Source organism: Mrakia frigida, assembly GCF_051309035.1.
Source record: "Mrakia frigida strain ATCC 22029 unplaced genomic scaffold BDY24scaffold_6, whole genome shotgun sequence".
NCBI lineage: Eukaryota > Fungi > Basidiomycota > Tremellomycetes > Cystofilobasidiales > Mrakiaceae > Mrakia > Mrakia frigida.
In genome coordinates, this window is record NW_027481275.1 from 722,743 (window position 1) to 739,391 (window position 16,649).

General features: G+C 54.7%; 5 protein-coding genes across 5 annotated transcripts; 1 reads left to right on the top strand and 4 right to left on the bottom strand.

Annotated features, from left to right (window-relative positions):
* Nucleotides 1–5: 5 nt before the first annotated feature.
* BDY24DRAFT_348616 (transporter) lies at nt 6–2,910 on the bottom strand. The gene is made up of 12 exons (XM_076637670.1): nt 2,477–2,910; nt 2,271–2,364; nt 2,133–2,190; nt 1,754–1,998; nt 1,610–1,684; nt 1,413–1,505; nt 1,095–1,332; nt 957–1,032; nt 822–885; nt 647–753; nt 432–558; nt 6–358 (listed from the first exon to the last, which is right to left on the bottom strand). The coding sequence occupies exons 1-12, from the start codon at nt 2,671–2,673 to the stop codon at nt 149–151; spliced, it is 1,584 nt and encodes a 527-aa protein (XP_076499258.1). The 5' UTR covers nt 2,674–2,910; the 3' UTR covers nt 6–148.
* A 267-nt stretch (nt 2,911–3,177) lies between these two features.
* On the bottom strand, nt 3,178–5,165 carry BDY24DRAFT_254501 (uncharacterized protein). The gene is made up of 6 exons (XM_076636808.1): nt 4,574–5,165; nt 4,478–4,499; nt 4,293–4,383; nt 3,976–4,134; nt 3,741–3,893; nt 3,178–3,583 (listed from the first exon to the last, which is right to left on the bottom strand). The coding sequence occupies exons 1-6, from the start codon at nt 5,062–5,064 to the stop codon at nt 3,261–3,263; spliced, it is 1,239 nt and encodes a 412-aa protein (XP_076499259.1). The 5' UTR covers nt 5,065–5,165; the 3' UTR covers nt 3,178–3,260.
* Nucleotides 5,166–6,567: 1,402 nt separating this feature from the next.
* BDY24DRAFT_380994 (copper transporter family protein) lies at nt 6,568–7,988 on the top strand. Its single transcript, XM_076639266.1, has 6 exons — nt 6,568–6,818; nt 6,926–7,043; nt 7,141–7,184; nt 7,280–7,531; nt 7,625–7,693; nt 7,743–7,988. The coding sequence occupies exons 1-6, from the start codon at nt 6,676–6,678 to the stop codon at nt 7,744–7,746; spliced, it is 630 nt and encodes a 209-aa protein (XP_076499260.1). The 5' UTR covers nt 6,568–6,675; the 3' UTR covers nt 7,747–7,988.
* A 31-nt stretch (nt 7,989–8,019) lies between these two features.
* On the bottom strand, nt 8,020–11,992 carry BDY24DRAFT_380998 (uncharacterized protein). The gene is made up of 14 exons (XM_076639267.1): nt 11,624–11,992; nt 11,448–11,528; nt 11,315–11,350; nt 11,070–11,217; nt 10,776–10,982; nt 10,597–10,658; nt 10,428–10,519; nt 10,194–10,362; nt 9,970–10,115; nt 9,821–9,890; nt 9,587–9,745; nt 9,422–9,501; nt 8,761–9,339; nt 8,020–8,658 (listed from the first exon to the last, which is right to left on the bottom strand). Exons 1-14 carry the CDS (start codon nt 11,843–11,845, stop codon nt 8,118–8,120), a joined length of 2,592 nt encoding a protein of 863 aa, XP_076499261.1. The 5' UTR covers nt 11,846–11,992; the 3' UTR covers nt 8,020–8,117.
* Nucleotides 11,993–12,056: 64 nt separating this feature from the next.
* BDY24DRAFT_381003 (uncharacterized protein) lies at nt 12,057–16,151 on the bottom strand. The gene is made up of 9 exons (XM_076639268.1): nt 15,835–16,151; nt 15,395–15,516; nt 15,174–15,322; nt 14,964–15,097; nt 14,792–14,888; nt 14,438–14,708; nt 13,775–14,362; nt 13,411–13,651; nt 12,057–13,331 (listed from the first exon to the last, which is right to left on the bottom strand). The coding sequence occupies exons 1-9, from the start codon at nt 16,138–16,140 to the stop codon at nt 12,363–12,365; spliced, it is 2,877 nt and encodes a 958-aa protein (XP_076499262.1). The 5' UTR covers nt 16,141–16,151; the 3' UTR covers nt 12,057–12,362.
* Nucleotides 16,152–16,649: the final 498 nt, after the last annotated feature.

A 16,649-nucleotide genomic window follows, 5' to 3' on the forward strand; every position in this document is an offset into this window, starting at 1 on the left:
AGGATGGAAAAGGGGAGTAGCATTAATAGAGAAATAATAGAATAGGTGAGCACAACAAGCGTAGCCGTCATCAAAGTCTAGAAACCCGGAACGAGATGAGGTTCTTCCACCCGAGAGAAAGAGATGAAACTATCTGGAGTCTAGCTTTTTAAAGGATGTATCGGAACGTCGGCACAAAATCTCCCATGTCTACAATCTCCTCTTCGGTTTTCCCGTAGAGACCCAGCCTCTGGAGCACCTCGTCGCTGTACGTCTCTCCAAGAGGGGGAGCAGGGGGAGGAGGACCGTAGAGGGCGTCTCGTCTTGCGTTCTCCCTCTTGAGAAGGATGTGGAGGGTGACGGAGCAGATGAAGCACATCTGTGAAAATGAGGACAGAACGAGGGTGTCAGGAAACGAAAGCTCGGACGTGAGAAGGAAGAAGCGAACGAACGACAGAGAAACCAAGGGTGACTCCGTGGCCGAGGAGGAACCGAGGGGAATCTTGAGTACGGTAGATTTGAGATGCAACTATTCCCCCAGCGTTTCCGAGAGTGAAGGTCAATCCCATCGAGGTAGCCCTGATGAGAGAGGGAAGGAGAGGGATCATCAGCAACAGTTTCGAGGGTACGAGAGCACAAGGAGAGGTGCTGAAGGCGGCTGGCTCACTTCTTGTAGTGATTGGAGAAGTTTGCGCCGACCCAAGCAATGGTTGTGGCGATTCCAGGAGCGATTGATGCGACGGTGAGGAAGACGGCAAAGTAGAGAACCCCGGGCTGAGAAACAGAAGTTAACGACGGTCAGCTTCGAACGGTCGGCGAAGAATGGAGAGAGCAAAACGTACCTTGGAGGGAGGGACCGTCATGAAGATGATGTAACCTATCGAAGAAAGACCACTCCAGAACATCCTGGGGTTGGGAGAAAAGGAGAGAAGGTGGTCAGCACGCGTTCGACTCGAGCTCGAGAGCTGGAAGCTCACATGAATACCCCTCGCTTCTGCACCCGATCAGCGTACAGAGCAGTCCCCACTGTGGTGAAGAAGGCCAAGACGTAGGCTGAGGGAAGAAAGAAGAGTCAGCGAAGCGCGACGAAGAGAAAGAGAGTTCGAAAGACTCACGAGGGACGGTGAGGAGCAAAGATTGCGAGCGAGTCCACGTTCCGAGGGCAGCCACGATAGTGGGGGAGAAGAGGGACTGAGAGTAGATGGGCTCGGCTACCCCTATATATATAAGCATGTAGAGAATCGTCTTGTAGTCGCACACGGAAATTCGGACCTGCTTCCACGAGAATTTGGCGATGTTGGCGACTCCCGTATCTTTATAGAGTCGAGCGATGACGAGAAGTCTCTCGGGCTCCTGTTTGGCAAAGGGGAAGGGTTTCAGACGGGAGAGCGAACGCGAAAGACGAACGAAGGAGAGGGAGGGAGAGTACGAACAGTCAAGAATCGAGGCTTCGAAGTGGGGAAATCGTGGACAAACCACGGAGCGATGCACCCAACGACGGTAGTAAGAAGTCCCTCAATGATGAACTGGAGTGGGAAGAGAAGATCTAGTCAGAAATCAAGATCCGAACGCGGAAGACTGGAGTCTTCGGGAGACGCGCCCTCGGCTCGAAGTTTAAATTGATGCTTACTATCCACGACCACCCCTGTTTTCCGCCTATGCCATCCATTTGCGAGAGTCCGTATCCGAGGATTCCTCCGAAGGCCTGCAGAGGGAAAGATGGGTCAGGACGCGTCGTTCCGAGACAGAGGAGTGACGAGAATGAACGACTCACTCCTGCGAGGGTAGCAGCAGAGAAGAAGAGAGCAATCCTCAACCCTAGCTCCTTCCTAGGGTACCAGGACGAGAGGTAGAACGAGAGGCCGGGGAACAGTCCACATTCGAAGAAACCGAGGAGAGCTCGGAGGGAGAGGAGCTGAGTATAGGTCTCGACCAAGCCCATGAGAGTTTGAGTGATTCCCCAGCAGATGACGATGAGAGGGATCCAACGCGAGGGTCGCATCTTCTTGAGGATGAGGTCTGGAGGAGGGAAGAGAGAAGAGGGCAATAATCAGAACCCCCCGCGGCGAACTACTCGAGGCAGCAACAAGCTCTTTTTCCGACAGATCTGCTGCTCCTTCGGAAACACTGTCTGAGAGGATTTTCGTACTCACTCGAGGGAACTTCGAAGGCGACGTAGGTTACGAAGAAGATCATCGAGGCCGTGTTAAACTGGAGTGAAAAGAAGAAGAGAACAATCAGCCGAGCTACCTCGAACGAGAAGTGGAGAGTTGACAGAGACGAGAGCCTACCTGCAACGAAGTCAAGTTAAGCTCTGTAGTCAAGCCGGCAAGCTTGGCTACTCCCAGGTTGATCCTATCCAAGAAGGAGAGCAGGAAGAGCAAGCTGCACATATCGAATCGAAGGCGAACGAAATTCGAAAGGACCAATGGATCAGGGTCAGTTTATCTCCTCCTCCGACGAAGAGAGGAAAGAAGCAGTATAGAAGCGTACTCACGTAAGGAAGGGGATGAGATTACGATCCATCTTCCAGAGCAAGGCACGATCTATAGCTCGAGACTCGGACGACTCCTCGAGAGCAGCGTCCTGGACGGCGAGCTCTCCTTGCCCCTTCTTCTCGTAGGCGGGAGCCTCGTCGGTGTTTGAGCTTCGACGCGAGTCGGTAGCTGGTGTTGCTGTCTTCTGATCCGACATATTTTGGGAAGGAGGAGGGAGTCGAGAGTGGACGGGTTGGTCGTGAGGAGAGGTCTTGATGGTTGGAGGGAGAAGGAAAGAAAGACGGCGAGTCAGAGCTCAAGTTTGGTCGAGGGATATTTTAGATTGTTCGGGGCGAGCCTCCGGTTTCTAATCGACTTCAAGGGAGGGCGTTGACATCGACTGCGCTTCTCAGGCAGCGGTCTGGATCTTTCGGACTTTCCTCTCCGCTTCGCTCTTTCTTCTTTCGGTGCCTGGTCGGAGCCGTCTGGTGTTTTCTCCTCTCGAAGGATCGCCCAGCAGAAGGCGTATCGTTAATGAAGAGGCGAGAGAGACGAGCAAAGATCCGCAACAAGGAAAAAAACTCCGTCTCTTTACAGGGACGCGACGCGTCGAGAGACTCGAAGACTCTCGCTCCCCTTCTCAGCTTCAGTTCCCGTCGTTTCCCGAGCAATCAAACTCGCAGAGGTGGCCGCTTAACGAAGTAGCCAGCTCACCTGCGAAGGCCTGCTGATGAGACGAGGCATCTCTGTCCGAGTCTGCGTCCTTTCCTGATTTTCCTCTCGAAGAAAACGTCGTTAAAGCCGTCAAACCGGAGCGTAAAAATGCAAAGACTCGTCCTCGTCCTCCTCTCCCTCCTCACGTCTCTCCTCTACCAGCCCAACCCGACTCAGCCCAAACCCGGGCGCCCACTTTGCCACCTTGCTCTCACAAACCTCCTTCAACGTTTTCTCGGTCAAGCAACTCCTCCCTCCCGTCGCGTAGTCGGATCCTCCAGCGTCGACCTCAACGGCCTTCCCTCCTCGATCCGTTCGTTTGAAGATCCACTCGGGTTTGAGGCGACCTCGAGAATCGGCTTTGACGCCTGTTCGGGAGAACTGGAGGGTGAGCGATTTGACTTTGTGGTGGCCTGCGAAAGAGAGAGAGAGAGAGGGAGAGAGAGAAAAGAAAGTAAGACGGGAACGGCCGTCAGTCGAGCGAAGTCGAGGGAGAGGAAGGAGTGATTGGTAGAAGAAGGCGTGTTGGAGGTCGCGATGGACGAGGAACGGAAGTGGGAAGAGACGTACCATGGAGAGTGATCTCGAACGACCTCTTCATCATCCCTTCAATCAACAATCGTTCCTGATGATCGGAATCGTCCTCATCGTCGCTCTCGTCGTCTGAATCGGGATCGTCGTTCTTGCTGATGACGGTGTAGGTTCCGATGTCCCAGAGTAGAGCTTCGAAGGAGGAAGGAAAGAAACGAGAGCTCGAGTGAGTTCAGCTTTCGACGAGTGGTCGCAAAGATCGAGTCGGACTCACTGCCGCACATCACTCCCGAAGACAGCCTTCGACCATCAGCTCCCTCGTAGGTAGTGTAGGAGATAGGATGAAGGTTCGTTTGAGCGGCATATCTGCCGTTGTCATGGCCCGTGAGAGGCATGCCGTGAACTCCTTTGGGAATGGCGAAGGAGATTGTTCCTTCAGAGGGGGGGAAAGGGAAGGTATAGGAGTCAGGACGAGAAGACCAGACGGCGGAAGAGATTGATCCCACAGAGGGACAGAAAGGGAAGGGAAGGAGAGTCGGAGTAGAAGAGCAGACGCGTCGACGACGGCAAAGGAAACGAAGAAGAACTGACCTGGGTTCGGAGGTTGATTCTTTGAAAGCCGATTGAAGTTGTCGTCGCTCTCGTTGGTTGAGCTGTAGGCACATTGGAGTCGAAGGTCGAACTGGGGATGGAGAGAGACGGAAGAGAGATCGAGGTCAGCTCAGGTCGATGGTCGACGTCTCGAGGCGACTCCGCTCCCATCGTTCAGGACTCACGTGAAGAGCCGTAGCTTGATGCCTTACCAGCCCAAGAACGAGTATATATTCAGCTCGATGCCTCGCTTGCGGATCGACGAACCTGATCGAACTCACCACTGAATCACGAAAAAATTTCGCTTCCTCAGCGCCGGAAACTTTTCTACCATTGCCCTCGGGAATCCCCACTGTCCAACCGGATCCTCGACGACTCCTCTCGCATCTCTCCTCGCCGAAGGCTCCTCCAGAACGACGCCGGCTCTGAAATATGGTGAGGGGAGCTGAGGGTTGAAGTAGGCCGCTCGCTCGCCTTTGAGGGAAGGATGAGGAGGGAGAATGATTCGAGGGATGGTAGAAAGCGAGGAGGATGAAGAGGAAGCGAGGTTGAGGGCTGATGCGATGTCGAAGGGAGTCGGTCGAGAGGAGGAGGACGACGACGAAATCGAACGATGAGGCTGGACGTCGTCGAGGCCAAGTCGCTTTCGTTTGGCGGAGACTTTGTCGGCGAAGGCTAGGATGTGGGGTGGGAGGATAGAGTTGATACGGGCGACCTCCTCCTCGTTGGTACGGGGATAAAAGGGCATGAAAACGGATGGTGGAGGAGCCATCGCGGCGGATGGATTCGATCCCGAGGCGAAGGGGGAAAGGGCTTCTTCTCGAATGGGATGCGAAGGTGATGGCGACCTGGGTCTCTTCTGAGTGGACGACGAGGAAGGGAAGGCTGCTTGTTGAGGAAGATTTGCAGGAGGAGGAGGAGGAGGAGGAGCGTCGCTGGGCAGAGTGAGTCTGGGACTGAGGTCGAGGGAAGAGTTCAGGTCAGACTGAGAGCTGTTCAGGATCAGTTTTGGCGTTTTGTTTCGGTTTGGAACTAACCTAGAGATCTTCTTCTCCCTACTCTCCAGAACTTGCTGTCGAAGAGCGAGTTGTTGATCGACGTACTTGAGGGAAACGATGTTGAGCTTGACCTGTTCCTCCCCTCGCCACGAACCCGTTCACTTTGGATGAGCTCTCTCTCTCTTTTCTGTATCGTTTCCGAAAGCAGCGTCCACTCACGAGAGTTGATGTCCCATAGACGCTCTGAAGCTGAGGATAGTCGACATCTGTGACGAGGAAGGTCGAGGTCTTTGGGGAGAAAACGGGCGGCAAGGCCACCTGCCCGCCGTTTGCGAGCACCTTGTTCGTCCAGCTCTCCTTGTCGAACGATTCCTTGGATTCCTTGGAAAGACGCAAGCAGAAGCAGTGATGCTTGAAGAGAGTGGAAGTTTGAGGTACTTTGGCGGGTTTCGAAGGAGGTGGAGGAGGGAGCATAATGCAGGTGGAGGGAGGGAAGAGTTCGAAGCTCATTTCCAGCTTTCGCTCTGCTCCCGCCTCTTCCCCTCTGCCCACGACCTCCTCTTCTTGCCCTTTCCGTCTCACGAGAGGATCTCGGTACCAATCAAGAATGCAGATGATTCCTTGAAGGCAGATTCTCGAAACTCCGCTTGATCTGTCCATGCCTCCGCCGCTCTCTCGAGTCGAGACCTTCATGTGAGCTCGCACTTCCTCCCTCTCTCCCTCCTTCTTGATCTGACTTTGTTTGCGTCCTCTTGTCGACCTCAAAACTACAGCCAGCATCGAACTGTTGCTTTATAACCACCATCCTCTGAATCCTAAAACCAGTCCTCGCGGTCCATCTACTCTACCAGGCGCCTTCCCTTCGAGCTCGACCTCCCGAACCGACCTCCTCCCTCCTCCCTTTCTGTCCCTCTTCTTCTCTCGCCCGCTCTTTCTCAACGGCCCTTCTCTCCCCGAAACCCTCTCTCGCCTTCTCATCTCACTTGAACACGGAAGGACCTCTCGCTCCCATCCTCTCCCAGGGAACTTTCCTCTCCGCACAAAGGGCTCTCCTTCAATAAGGCCTCGCTCTCGTCCAAGCTTTCGCGTTGTCAAGGGCGATACAGCAGTGGGGAGCTCTCCACCTCTAGCAGCTTCTCTCACGGGGACAAGAGTCACTGAAGAAGCTACTAAGCATGTGAACGCTCAAGCTCTCGAAGGACCGGATCCGTTTGGAGGCGAAGGGAGGGAGAACGAGGCCGTCGCGTCGCGCTCCGTCTCTTGTCTCCCCCTCCAGCCGCTATTTCACTTCTTTGCCGCTTTGACGATCCTTCGCTTCCAACCGCCACCTTCACCACTCCCTTAGGAATCGTTCAGTACCTTTTTACCAGCGTAATCTCTTCAGCATGGCCTTCCACTCCTCCCTCCTCCTCTACGTCTCCCTCCTCCTCTCCCTCGCCGCTCTCGTCTCGGCTCACGGAAATGAAGACCACTCCACCATGCCTGGAAAGGACGACGGATCTGGTGAGACTATGGGGATGATGAAGATGCGAGTCTATGTCCTTCGCTCGCTTTCGCCTTCTTACGATCGTCGCTCTCCGAGAACCAAACTTCGAGCTGACCTCTCGTTCCCTTCTTCCTTCCTCCCTCGCTTAGGTGGTTCCACTTCACTCGAGGAGACACCCTCCTCTTCGAATCGTGGACTCCTGTCTCTGCAGGATCCTTCGCTGCTGCCTGCATCGTTCTCGTCGTTCTTGGGATCGTGGATCGAGCTGTTAGAGAGTTTCCCCCTTTTCACTCTCCGCCTCCGTCTTCCTGGCCTTCCCTCCCTCGTTGCTTTGTCTGACAGTTTCCCTTGTCTTCACACTCAGATCAACGCCGTTCGAGCTGCAGCCGAAGCAAAGTGGTCGTTCCAGTGCGTATCTCCCTCCCTCCTCGTCTCTGTCGTCGTCCCTCCCGCGTCCGGCTTTTGACTGACTCCTACTCCTGTTCCCTTCCTTCCGTTCGAAGAGCTCAACCCCACCTCAACCCTTCCTCCTCCACCTACAACGTCTCCTCCTCCTCCTCCATGCCTACCATCCCTCTCAACAACCCCAAGAATGACGAGGCGCTGGTCGTTTCGCCTCGAATGCGAGATCTCCTCCCCGGAAGAGGGCCTCCCGCTTCGTGGGTTCAACCTCGAAAGCTCGGAAGGGATGCTGTGAGAGCTGGGCTTCAGGCCATCCAGTCGGGCTTGGGATTGGTGTTGATGTTGAGCGTCATGTGAGTTCTCGTCGTCGTACGGCAACGAGGGCGAAGGGGAGGAAGAGAGGAGACGAAGCTGACTTCCAACTTTTCGCTGGAACGACTTTGTAGGAGCTTCAACGTCTGGTTCTTGCTCAGCGTCGTCGTCGGACTTGCCATCGGAGAGTTCTTCTGGGGAAGGTGAGCATCTCTCTTTCTTCGACGACGAGAACGACGCGTCGAGTTTTAGTTGACCGTCCCTCTCTCTTTTCATTCTTCGTCCCTTAGATTCGGTGCTTCTCACAATCGACAAGGATCCTCTCAAGGATCTCACTGCTGAGGACTTTCGGGCTCAGCGTAGATAAGCATAGTCGTCTCGCCTGGTCGCGTCGTTCTTCTTTCTTCATTCTCTCCCTTTCTCCTATTATGACTTCCGAAACGTCCACCTTACCCTCTCCCTCGCTTTTTTTTCTTGCTACTCATTAATGACCGGGACTGTTTTACGTGATCTTTGATGAGAAGAGAAATAATGAACGAGAGAGAGAGCGGGGCATGTAAATCGAGCTCGAAACCAAAAAGAATCACACAACAACGCATCTAGTTAAGCTAACGACCACGCTGCCACTCAGTCTCTCTTCCCAACCACAGCTCCCTTCACATCCACCGACTTCCTCGTACTCGCTGTCCCCGTCTCCACCTCCTTATCGACCTGTTCCTCGAAACTCTTCCTCGTCACCTCCTCCGTCCCCAGCCCAGGATCCACCTCCCCCTTCACCTCCACTCCTTCCTTCACTAAATGCTTTACCACTCCCTCCTCGTTCTTGTCCCCAATCACCCTCTGAGCATCCTGCGAGATCCCGACGCTCTCGAGCTGCTCCTCCATCTTTCGAATCTCCGCCGACGAGCTTCGAGTCTCCTCCTCCTTCTGACCGGCCTTCATCCAGGCTCCAAGGAGGCCGGACACGGACTGTCCTCGTCGTCCGACCTCGTCGACGGATTTGCCGTAGAGTCGAGCTGCCTCTTGGTCGTGGAACGAGGCGATGGAGCAGAGAGGAGGGGATTCGTTGTGAAGAGCGCCTGTGAGGTAGCCGGATTTGGAAGCGAGAGCTCGGTCGGAGGTTTTGAAGGCTCGGTGTTTGGCGAGGGATTTGGAGAATTTGATATCCCTGGAAAAGGAAGGAAAGGGAAAGGGGAGGAGCCAAAGGGTTGGAGTCAGTTTTCGGCCGCGTCGAATGAAAGATTGAAGACGGCGAGAAACAAAAGCTCACCACTCTTCTCTCGCCTTCAACCATCCCACGATCGGTCCGTCTCCATGCACCGATCCCACCTGTTCGAGATCCAATCCAACGAAGGTATCGCACTCCTCCACGGGTTCGAATGGTCGAATCCTTCCGCGGATGCTGACTCGTTCTCGAATCATCGATTGGACGAACTTCTTCTCCGTTCCAGTAACCGTGACGAGTTCCGACTCAGGGAAAGGAGGGTCGTCCGAGTCGAAGTCCGAGTCCGACGAGTCCTCGCTCCCAGCGTCCGAGACGGCATCCAAAGCATTGGCGAGATCGTGGACGGTCGTCGAGATCGAGGGAGCGATGGTTGGACCTTCTCCTTTCCCGAGATCGGAAGTTGAAGCCGTGGGAGAAGCGGTCGTTGCTGGGGTGAAGGAGGAGCTGGGGTTGTAGGAGGTCGAAGGGGAGTCGGGCAGAGAGCCGGTGTTGCTTCGAGTGGTGGAAGGGGAGTCGGACGCGTTCGTCTTGGTGGATTTTTGAGACGAGTGATGACGATGGTGGGGTTTGACTCCTCCTCGTTCCTCGATGATTTGAGCGGTTGTGAGAGCCCAGATGTTGAAGCTGCAAGAAGAAAGGAAAGTGAAGCGAGTGGTCATTAGAGCGAGGGCGAACGATCCCGTCCTCGAGGTCAAGAGGAACGAACTTCGCAGCCGCTCTATACATCCACTTCGCAGGTTTGGTGAAGCTGAGCGTAGGAGTGACGTGAGCACATCCGTCGTACATCTGAAGAAGATAAAAAAGAAGCGGTTAGTTTGGGGGATCGCTTGAAGAAACGGTCTCGAGCCGCGTCGTTCTTTTCGAAACTGACCTGGAGATGAACCTTGGTCGGAGGAAATGCGTCGATGAGCTCGGATTGGATTGGGTACTTCTCGAGAATCGTTGAGCTGGGAGGATATCGTTGTGGGTGAGCTGCCTTGTGGGCGACGAAGGTCATCTCGTCTCGAAGAAGTTCGGAGGAGCCACCCATCTGGACGAAAAAGGAAGAAAGAGGACGCGTCAGGTTTTGAAGAGAAAACCGCGACGAGAAGAGAAGCTCACGAACAATCATGAGAGGGCAGAGGCCTCCGAGAGAGCCTTGATTGATAGGCGAGACGAGCGGATGGGTAAGAAGACTGATAGGGAGAGATATGTCGAAGGTTCAGTCGATCAAGCGAGAGACGAACGGGTACGAAGAAAAAGGATCTAACGAACTTGTTCGAGGTGTAGAGCTGAATCTGGTCGTCGAGTACCTTCTGATGCTCCTTCCCGTCCTTGTCCTTCATCGTGACCTCGATGCTTTCTCCTTTGATAGGAGGCCAACCAGCAGAAGGCGCGTAGTGGAATCCCTCCGAGGGAATCTGGCGGGGAGAGAAAAGAGAAAAGGTCAGCCAGCCTTCGACGCGACGGAAATGCGCTCTCTTTCCATGTTCACTCACGTAGTCCCCTGCATCAGGTCCCATGATCGACTTCATCGAGTGAGTGAGATCGACCCACGGCGAGATCAAGCAAGCTCCAGCAGGCATCGGGACGGTTCCTCCAGAGTCTCGAATGACGACGAGAAGGGAGAGAAGGAGAGCTGCACCAGCAGAGTCACCGGAGAAGACGCTGAAAGAAAGCAGAGAAGATAGGTCAGCTCGAGCAGAAGGGACGGAGTTCGACGACGGACTCACATCGACGACGCCGGGATGGCTGCTTGAGATGATCCTTCGGGAGGGTTGAGGAGGAAGAGATATGAAGCGAGAACGTCTTGAAGTCCACACGGCTGTCGGGGGAAGAAAGAAAGATAGTGAGAGGGTCGCAGAGGAACGGGAAACTCGAGGAGAGAGGGGATGAACGAACGAAGGGATACTGAGGAGCCAATCTGTACGAGGGAGCGAAGGCACGACCTCCGAGCTTTCGAGCTGGAAGAGTGAAAAGACAAGGATACGGGGTAAGTCAACGAAGGGGAAGAAGGGGAAAGGAGGGCAGGACGACGCGTCGAGACGAGACGCGAAACAAGGAGCAAAAACGAGACTCACCGTGTCTTTGGATTTGATATCGATGGGTGTCGAGAGAGCTGAAGAAGTATGCACCTCCGTGTACGTAGAGAATGACTCGATCTCCCTTTTCCTTCGCTCGCTGAGCTCCTCCGTCCTCCTTCAGTTCTGAGTCGTCTTCGATGACCTCCGAGACCTTCAGAGTCGTTCGACGCAAGAAGTCTCTCTTCATCTCGATCCACTCTCCCTCTAATCGCAATATATAACCAAAGAGTGCGATGGTCAGCCTTTCGAACGACGCCAAAGGAGGAAAGGGAGGGGAGACGAGAGACGAACCCAACGACCTTCCTCTGATCTTCCACCACTCAGCTCCTCCGATGTCGGCGAGACCATCAGGACCGTAATGAGTGTTGAAGTGGGAGGTGATGATATCTGCGGCTTTGAGAATGGAGAGATCTGGGATGGTGACGTGGGTGAGATGGATCTAAACAGAGGGAGGGAAGGAGAGCGAAACGATGAGATCGACGCGTTTCGGCCCCCGTCCGAAGCCAGTTCCTGCTACAGGAACCGAAAGAACTCACCCATGAAGGGTAAGGGACGTGCATAGCAGTGAAAGCCTTTGATTCGGGTGAGAACGAAACGGAAGGTTGGATCAACTCACGAGAGATGAGCTCGAGTCGGAGGGAGGGAAGGAAACGAGCGAGCTCAACTCACTTGCAACTCCTCGACGGTGTGAGACTTCGCCGTCTTGAGGAACGTCTTGACGATTTGAAGTCCTTCTCGATATGAGAGCTCCTAAAGGCCCCCAGAGAGATGTGTATCAGCTCCTCGAACGTCGTTTCAGGGCTGGAAGGAGCTCGAAAGGGTCATCCTCGTCCATCTTTACTCACCTTCTCAGGTTTCTCCCATTCTTCCCCGTCCCCGTGCTTCCCTTCGTAGATGCTTCCTTGAAAGCCTTGATCTTCAGAATCCTTGAAGAGAGCCGCCTTCGCTTTCTCCTTCTTTCGGTGAGCTCGACGGCGAGAATGCGCCTCGCTGAAGTGGGTAAAGAACGTAGACACGATCCTAGGAGCAGTATGGACCGCGATAACGGGAGTGGAGAGGGGGAGCATGGTGAGAAGGGGAAGAGGGGAGGTCCGGTTCTTCCGTGACGATGAGAAGGGGAAGAGGAAAGGTCGGGTATTCTTCTGTGTTGACGGTTGGGGAGAGGAAAGAGAGAAGAGAAGTTGAGCTCGCGCAGGCTCGCTTCTTCCATGACGCTCGTTGTTGGCCTCTGGCAGGTGCTTTCTCCCCGGAAGATTTTCACGAAATGGGTATTCATTCATCCGAGTCCAGCTTCGATGGAAATGTTGGTCTTTTCAGCAGCTCCTCAAAGGGTGCAGCTTTGCGAGGGAACGAACGGCCACAGACTGCGACGAATCTCGAATGCGTTTCGAACCCAAGAACGACTAGTAGTACAGCTCGATTCCACTACCAAGAGAAGCGTAAGAAAACCCAAGCAGAGAAAGAAAGAGGAGGAGAGATCGAAACAAACGAGATGAACCAAAAAGGAACCGAGAACCAAACGCAAAAACCCAAATCGACGACGCGACCCACCCGTCCCCTCGTTCTACGATGAATCTACTCCTTCTAGTCCTGATTGAGCTGATCGAACTCCTGATCCAGTCGATCGTAGAACTGGTCCTCTCCCTGATGAAGCTGCTGCTGAAGTTCTTGCTGTTGAGAGAGGAGGTCTTGGAGGGTGAGACGACCTTGTTCGTTCTGCTCCTCAGCGGGGAAAGCTTCCTGCTTGAACTGCTGGCCGAGATGAAGGTGGAGGGCTTGGTTCGGATCCTCCTGGAGTCCGAGCTGATTCGCTTCGTGCTGCTGCTGCTGTTGGTGTTCGAGGGAGTGGGAGGGCTGAGACGTCGACGACGACGAGGAAGGTTGGTTCATTTGACGGATTTGTTCCTCGAGTTCCTGGTAAGAATGAAGATGTAAACGAAGGTGAATCAGTTCTCGTCGAACGCAGAGGAGAAAGAGGAGAGCAGAGGACGGAAGATCGCGGGAGAGGGGAGAGAAGGGCCGACAGGGGAGAGAGGGTGAAACGAGACGAACCAGCATCTTCGACTTCTGCTTCTCTCGGTACTGCTGCTGCTTGATCCTGTTCTTGAGTCTCGTCTCCGCCAGTTTTCGAACCTCCTCTGACTCTGAGACGTCCTCTCCCTGCTGCTGAGCGGCGGCGAGAGCGGGAGCCAACGCGGGAGCGAGAGCGGCGAGAGCGTACGACGACGCGTCGAAGGTAGCTGGGTCTGGACCTTGCTCGTAGTGTTGCTGTCCCCCGAAGTGATGGTTGTCGCCGTGGAGGAGGAGGTTGTCGTAGGAGCTGGAAGAGTGGGAGAAGTGATGGGAGGAGGAGGTTTCGGCTTGGAGGTCGGGGTGGAGAAGGGAAGGATCGATGTTGGGATCGTATCCAGAGAGGGAGGAAGGTCCAGCGATGGCGTTCTGCTCTCGAAGATCAGGGAGGGTCGGGAGAAGCGGAGGAACAGCAGCGGCGGCGGCGATGGCGCGTTGAGCTCGTTCTTCTTCGGCGAGAGCCTTTTCGGAACGGTCGAAGTACTGTTTATCGAGGAACAGGGATAGACTGTCAGACAGAGTTCGTAGCGAACGTTTGAGGGAAGACGAAGACTGAACTCACCTCTCTCCACCCTCTCAACGCCTCAACGCCTCCCTCAATCTTCTTGATGAACTCCTCCAATCCCCTTCTCGCCCTCTCCGTCTTCTGCCTCTCCTTCTCGAGATGATCGATGTACTTCTTCGCAGTGACGAGGATGGTGACCTTGCCCTCCTTCACGCTCGTCAAGGGAACCACGCCGTCGATGAGTCCGGAAGCGGCGTCGGGGGTGTCCATCGCCTGCGTGAGAGGAGTAGTGGTACGGCTGGTAGAGGAAGCGAAGATGAAGGTGGTCAGTTGAGCTCGATTGAGAACGTGTTCGCAGAAGAAAAAGGAGGGGGAGGGGCGCAAGATGGGAAAGAAACAGGTGCGACGCGACGAGACTCACAAAACGGCTCTCAGAGCTGGAACGACATCCCTCAGCTGCTCAAATCCCTGCACCATCGGATCCACAGATACCGAATCTACCGCTCTCGGCTCGACAGTCTTCACGACAGCCTTCCCCTTCCCCTTGGGCGTCGACTTCGCTGAAGGACCACCGACCTTCGGCTTCTTCCCGACCTTCCCCTTATCAGCCCACTCTCCGTCTCCCTCCCGGGACAGAGCCCTCTTCTTTCCCTTCGGAGTGGCCGAGGGAGTGTCCGAGTCGTCCAGCATCGAAGCGACGATGTCGGGAGCCAGAGAGTTTCGGTTTCGTTTCGGTCGACCGACGCTCGAAGTCGAGGCTGTCGAAGGTTCCGTAACCGCTGCGTACGGTGCTGGTGCTGATGCGAGAGGTACTCCTGAACTCGAAGCGACGTCCGAACCGAGAGGGTGAGGGAGAGGAACGAGAGGGTTTCCCTTCGAGTCCGAGGGGACGTATCCGTCGTGTCCATCGGAGACGTGAGGCACCCATTGGCCGTTGAGCTCGAATTCGACGATGTGAACGGTGGTAGGCTTCTTTCCGGAAGGTCGTTTCGACGATGAGTCTCTTGGGCTGAATACACAAAAGAGAGAGGAGCGTTAGCATCGGCAAGTTGTGAGGAAGGAAGGAAGTCGCCTCCATGCTCACCGATTGTTGAAGCCGTTGGATGGGCGAGCAGGTAGGAGGTCGTCCTCATCGTCTTCGAACTCCTCATCCTCGTCGTCTTCGTCGAATCCATCGTCATCGTTCTCGTCGTACTCGTCTGCGTGGGTGTGCATCGAAACGTCGGTAGCGTCGGTCGGATTGGGCTTCTTCCTCTTGACTTTGGTTGGGCAAATCGCACCGTTCTCGGTCGTGACGTTTCCGAACTGAACGAGTCGATCGAGCTCAGCTTGAGTGATAGCCTTGAGTCCACAGTCTAGGTGGACGACGGGAGAAAAAGACGACGGAGATCAGACCTGCTGCTCGAGAGACGAGAAAGAAGACGGAGACGCGACCTACAGTTGTACCTGCTGTTCCCGCGATTCCCAAGCCTTCGAGTCCTGACGTTCGAGAAGGTCGATCGAATAGACTTTCCGAAGGTAGCGGCGTTGATGGGCTACAAGAGAGGAACCGGAGTCAGTCGGTGGATTTCGAGTCGTCGTGACTGAAAGGAGAAGAGAACGAAGCTGACCTTGATCTCACTCGCTTCGCAAACTGAGACGTAGCTGGCGTACATGGACGTCCTCTGGATGGTGGTTTGAGGGGACGGGACGTAGTTCTCGAGGAGCCATTGATGTGCGAAGGGGTTGATGACGGTCGTTCCAGCTGAGAGAGGGAGGGAAAGACAGGTTGGAGCTTCGTCCGGAACTCTGCGAGTAACAGAGGAGTAGGACAGACTCACAAGCTCGAACCTTCTTTGGCTTCTTATCTCCAGACTGAGAATCTGATCCTCCGATCCCACCTCCACCCATCTGGTCGTTCTCCATTCCTCCTCCTGAAGCGTTTCCGGCGGCCTCTTGAGCAGCCTGAGCTTGAGAGGCAGCGTGGATACTGAAAGGATATCAATGGGAGGAAGATGGTGAGCTAACTGTCTCGATTGGTTTGTGGCAGAAAAGCACTCACGCTTGAACGACGGCTTCTCCAGCGAGGAGCTGATTGTGAGCTTGAGAGCCTTCTCCTTCGTTGAGCTCAGCGGAGTGACCAGCAGCGTCCATATGAAGGCCGTTACCAGATCGAGCAGCAGCCTAGATCGAGGAAGCAAGAAGGAAGTAGATCGAGGATGAGTACTTGACGGGGAGGAAGGACGAGGAGACGTTTGCTTCAACAGAGGGAGAGAGCTCGTCCGCGAGGGGTAGGGAAGGATGATGGTCGTCTTCTTCCGTCCCATCCATCCTCCACGAGGAGCCATCCGCAGATTGAGGGATGAGAGAATGTCCCTTCGACCCTTCTCTATCCTCCTTCAGCTTTCTGAGCGATTCCAAATCGTAAAACGCTGCCCTTCGCGACGTCGCGTTCAAGGATGGTCGCCATCCCAACGAACCCCTTCGCCTTTGAGAACTCACCTCCAAGGCCTCCTGCTCCCTGTGAGCTTCATTCTCAGCTACCATGTCCGCAAACGTCTGCTCCTGTGCTGGATCCCATCCTCCTTCTACGTCTTCGTTGTGATGGTCCAAGTGGGTTGCTGAGGAAGCGGGAGGAGGAGGAGGAGGAGGAGGGTGACCTTCGAGGAGCGGATTCTGATTTCCTCCTTGTTCGTGGTTGGGCGAGAACTCGTAAGCTGGATGGAGAGAAGCCTGAGAAGCGAGAGCGGAGAGAGCAGAGAGAGCGTCGGTGGTGCTCTGATCGGGGAAAGGTTGGGGATCCGACATTGAGTTGACCGTTGGGAGGGAAGAAGGAAACGAGGAGAAGCGAGCTTCCTCTCCAACAAACGCTTTCCGCTTTGGGAAAACTTCAACGCCCTCAACCTCAGAACTGCAAGACAGGAAGATTGACCTGGCCAGCACGTAAAAGGATCTCATTGAAGTCAAATTCTCAACCTGTTTGGTCCGAATAACGGGAAAGGAGCTTCGACTCGACCACCTCCTTTCCGCTCCCTCAACCTCTCCTCGACCTCACATTTGCCAAAGCTCTTTCTTCTTTGAACTCTACAGCTCAGAGACAGGCTCGGGTCACTCTCCTGCGAAATCTTGGAACCCTCAATCGCACAGGTCACAATCTCAACCGCTTCTCAGACCAGCTCCTCTTCGAGGTCGTCTTGAAGGGCTCCTTTCGTCGTCTCGTATGCCTCTCCCTATTCTATTCCGATCTCGCCTGTTCTTCAATGCATAGAGAACGAACTGATAGCTCTGTTTCACTCTCTGTATCGATTTCCGATTCA

Excerpts from the sequence above, each read along its gene's own strand:
- BDY24DRAFT_348616 (XM_076637670.1), bottom strand. The coding sequence starts at position 2,673 with ATGTCGGATCAGAAGACAGCAACACCAGCTACCGACTCGCGTCGAAGC. Across the intron at positions 2,365-2,476 it reads AATCTCATCCCCTTCCTTAC|CTTGCTCTTCCTGCTCTCCT; the intron begins GTGAGTACGCTT and ends CGATATGTGCAG. Across the intron at positions 1,033-1,094 it reads TTTGCTCCTCACCGTCCCTC|CCTACGTCTTGGCCTTCTTC; the intron begins GTGAGTCTTTCG and ends TTCTTCCCTCAG.
- BDY24DRAFT_254501 (XM_076636808.1), bottom strand. The coding sequence starts at position 5,064 with ATGGCTCCTCCACCATCCGTTTTCATGCCCTTTTATCCCCGTACCAAC. Across the intron at positions 4,384-4,477 it reads ATCAAGCTACGGCTCTTCAC|TTCGACCTTCGACTCCAATG; the intron begins GTGAGTCCTGAA and ends CTCCATCCCCAG. Across the intron at positions 3,894-3,975 it reads TTCGGGAGTGATGTGCGGCA|CTCTACTCTGGGACATCGGA; the intron begins GTGAGTCCGACT and ends CCTCCTTCGAAG.
- BDY24DRAFT_380994 (XM_076639266.1), top strand. The coding sequence starts at position 6,676 with ATGGCCTTCCACTCCTCCCTCCTCCTCTACGTCTCCCTCCTCCTCTCC. Across the intron at positions 7,044-7,140 it reads TTGGGATCGTGGATCGAGCT|ATCAACGCCGTTCGAGCTGC; the intron begins GTTAGAGAGTTT and ends CTTCACACTCAG. Across the intron at positions 7,185-7,279 it reads GAAGCAAAGTGGTCGTTCCA|AGCTCAACCCCACCTCAACC; the intron begins GTGCGTATCTCC and ends TTCCGTTCGAAG.
- BDY24DRAFT_380998 (XM_076639267.1), bottom strand. The coding sequence starts at position 11,845 with ATGCTCCCCCTCTCCACTCCCGTTATCGCGGTCCATACTGCTCCTAGG. Across the intron at positions 11,529-11,623 it reads AATGGGAGAAACCTGAGAAG|GAGCTCTCATATCGAGAAGG; the intron begins GTGAGTAAAGAT and ends GGGGGCCTTTAG. Across the intron at positions 10,116-10,193 it reads GACCTGATGCAGGGGACTAC|ATTCCCTCGGAGGGATTCCA; the intron begins GTGAGTGAACAT and ends TCTCCCCGCCAG.
- BDY24DRAFT_381003 (XM_076639268.1), bottom strand. The coding sequence starts at position 16,140 with ATGTCGGATCCCCAACCTTTCCCCGATCAGAGCACCACCGACGCTCTC. Across the intron at positions 15,098-15,173 it reads GCCAAAGAAGGTTCGAGCTT|CTGGAACGACCGTCATCAAC; the intron begins GTGAGTCTGTCC and ends TCCCTCTCTCAG. Across the intron at positions 13,652-13,774 it reads CCAGCTCTGAGAGCCGTTTT|CCGTACCACTACTCCTCTCA; the intron begins GTGAGTCTCGTC and ends TTCCTCTACCAG.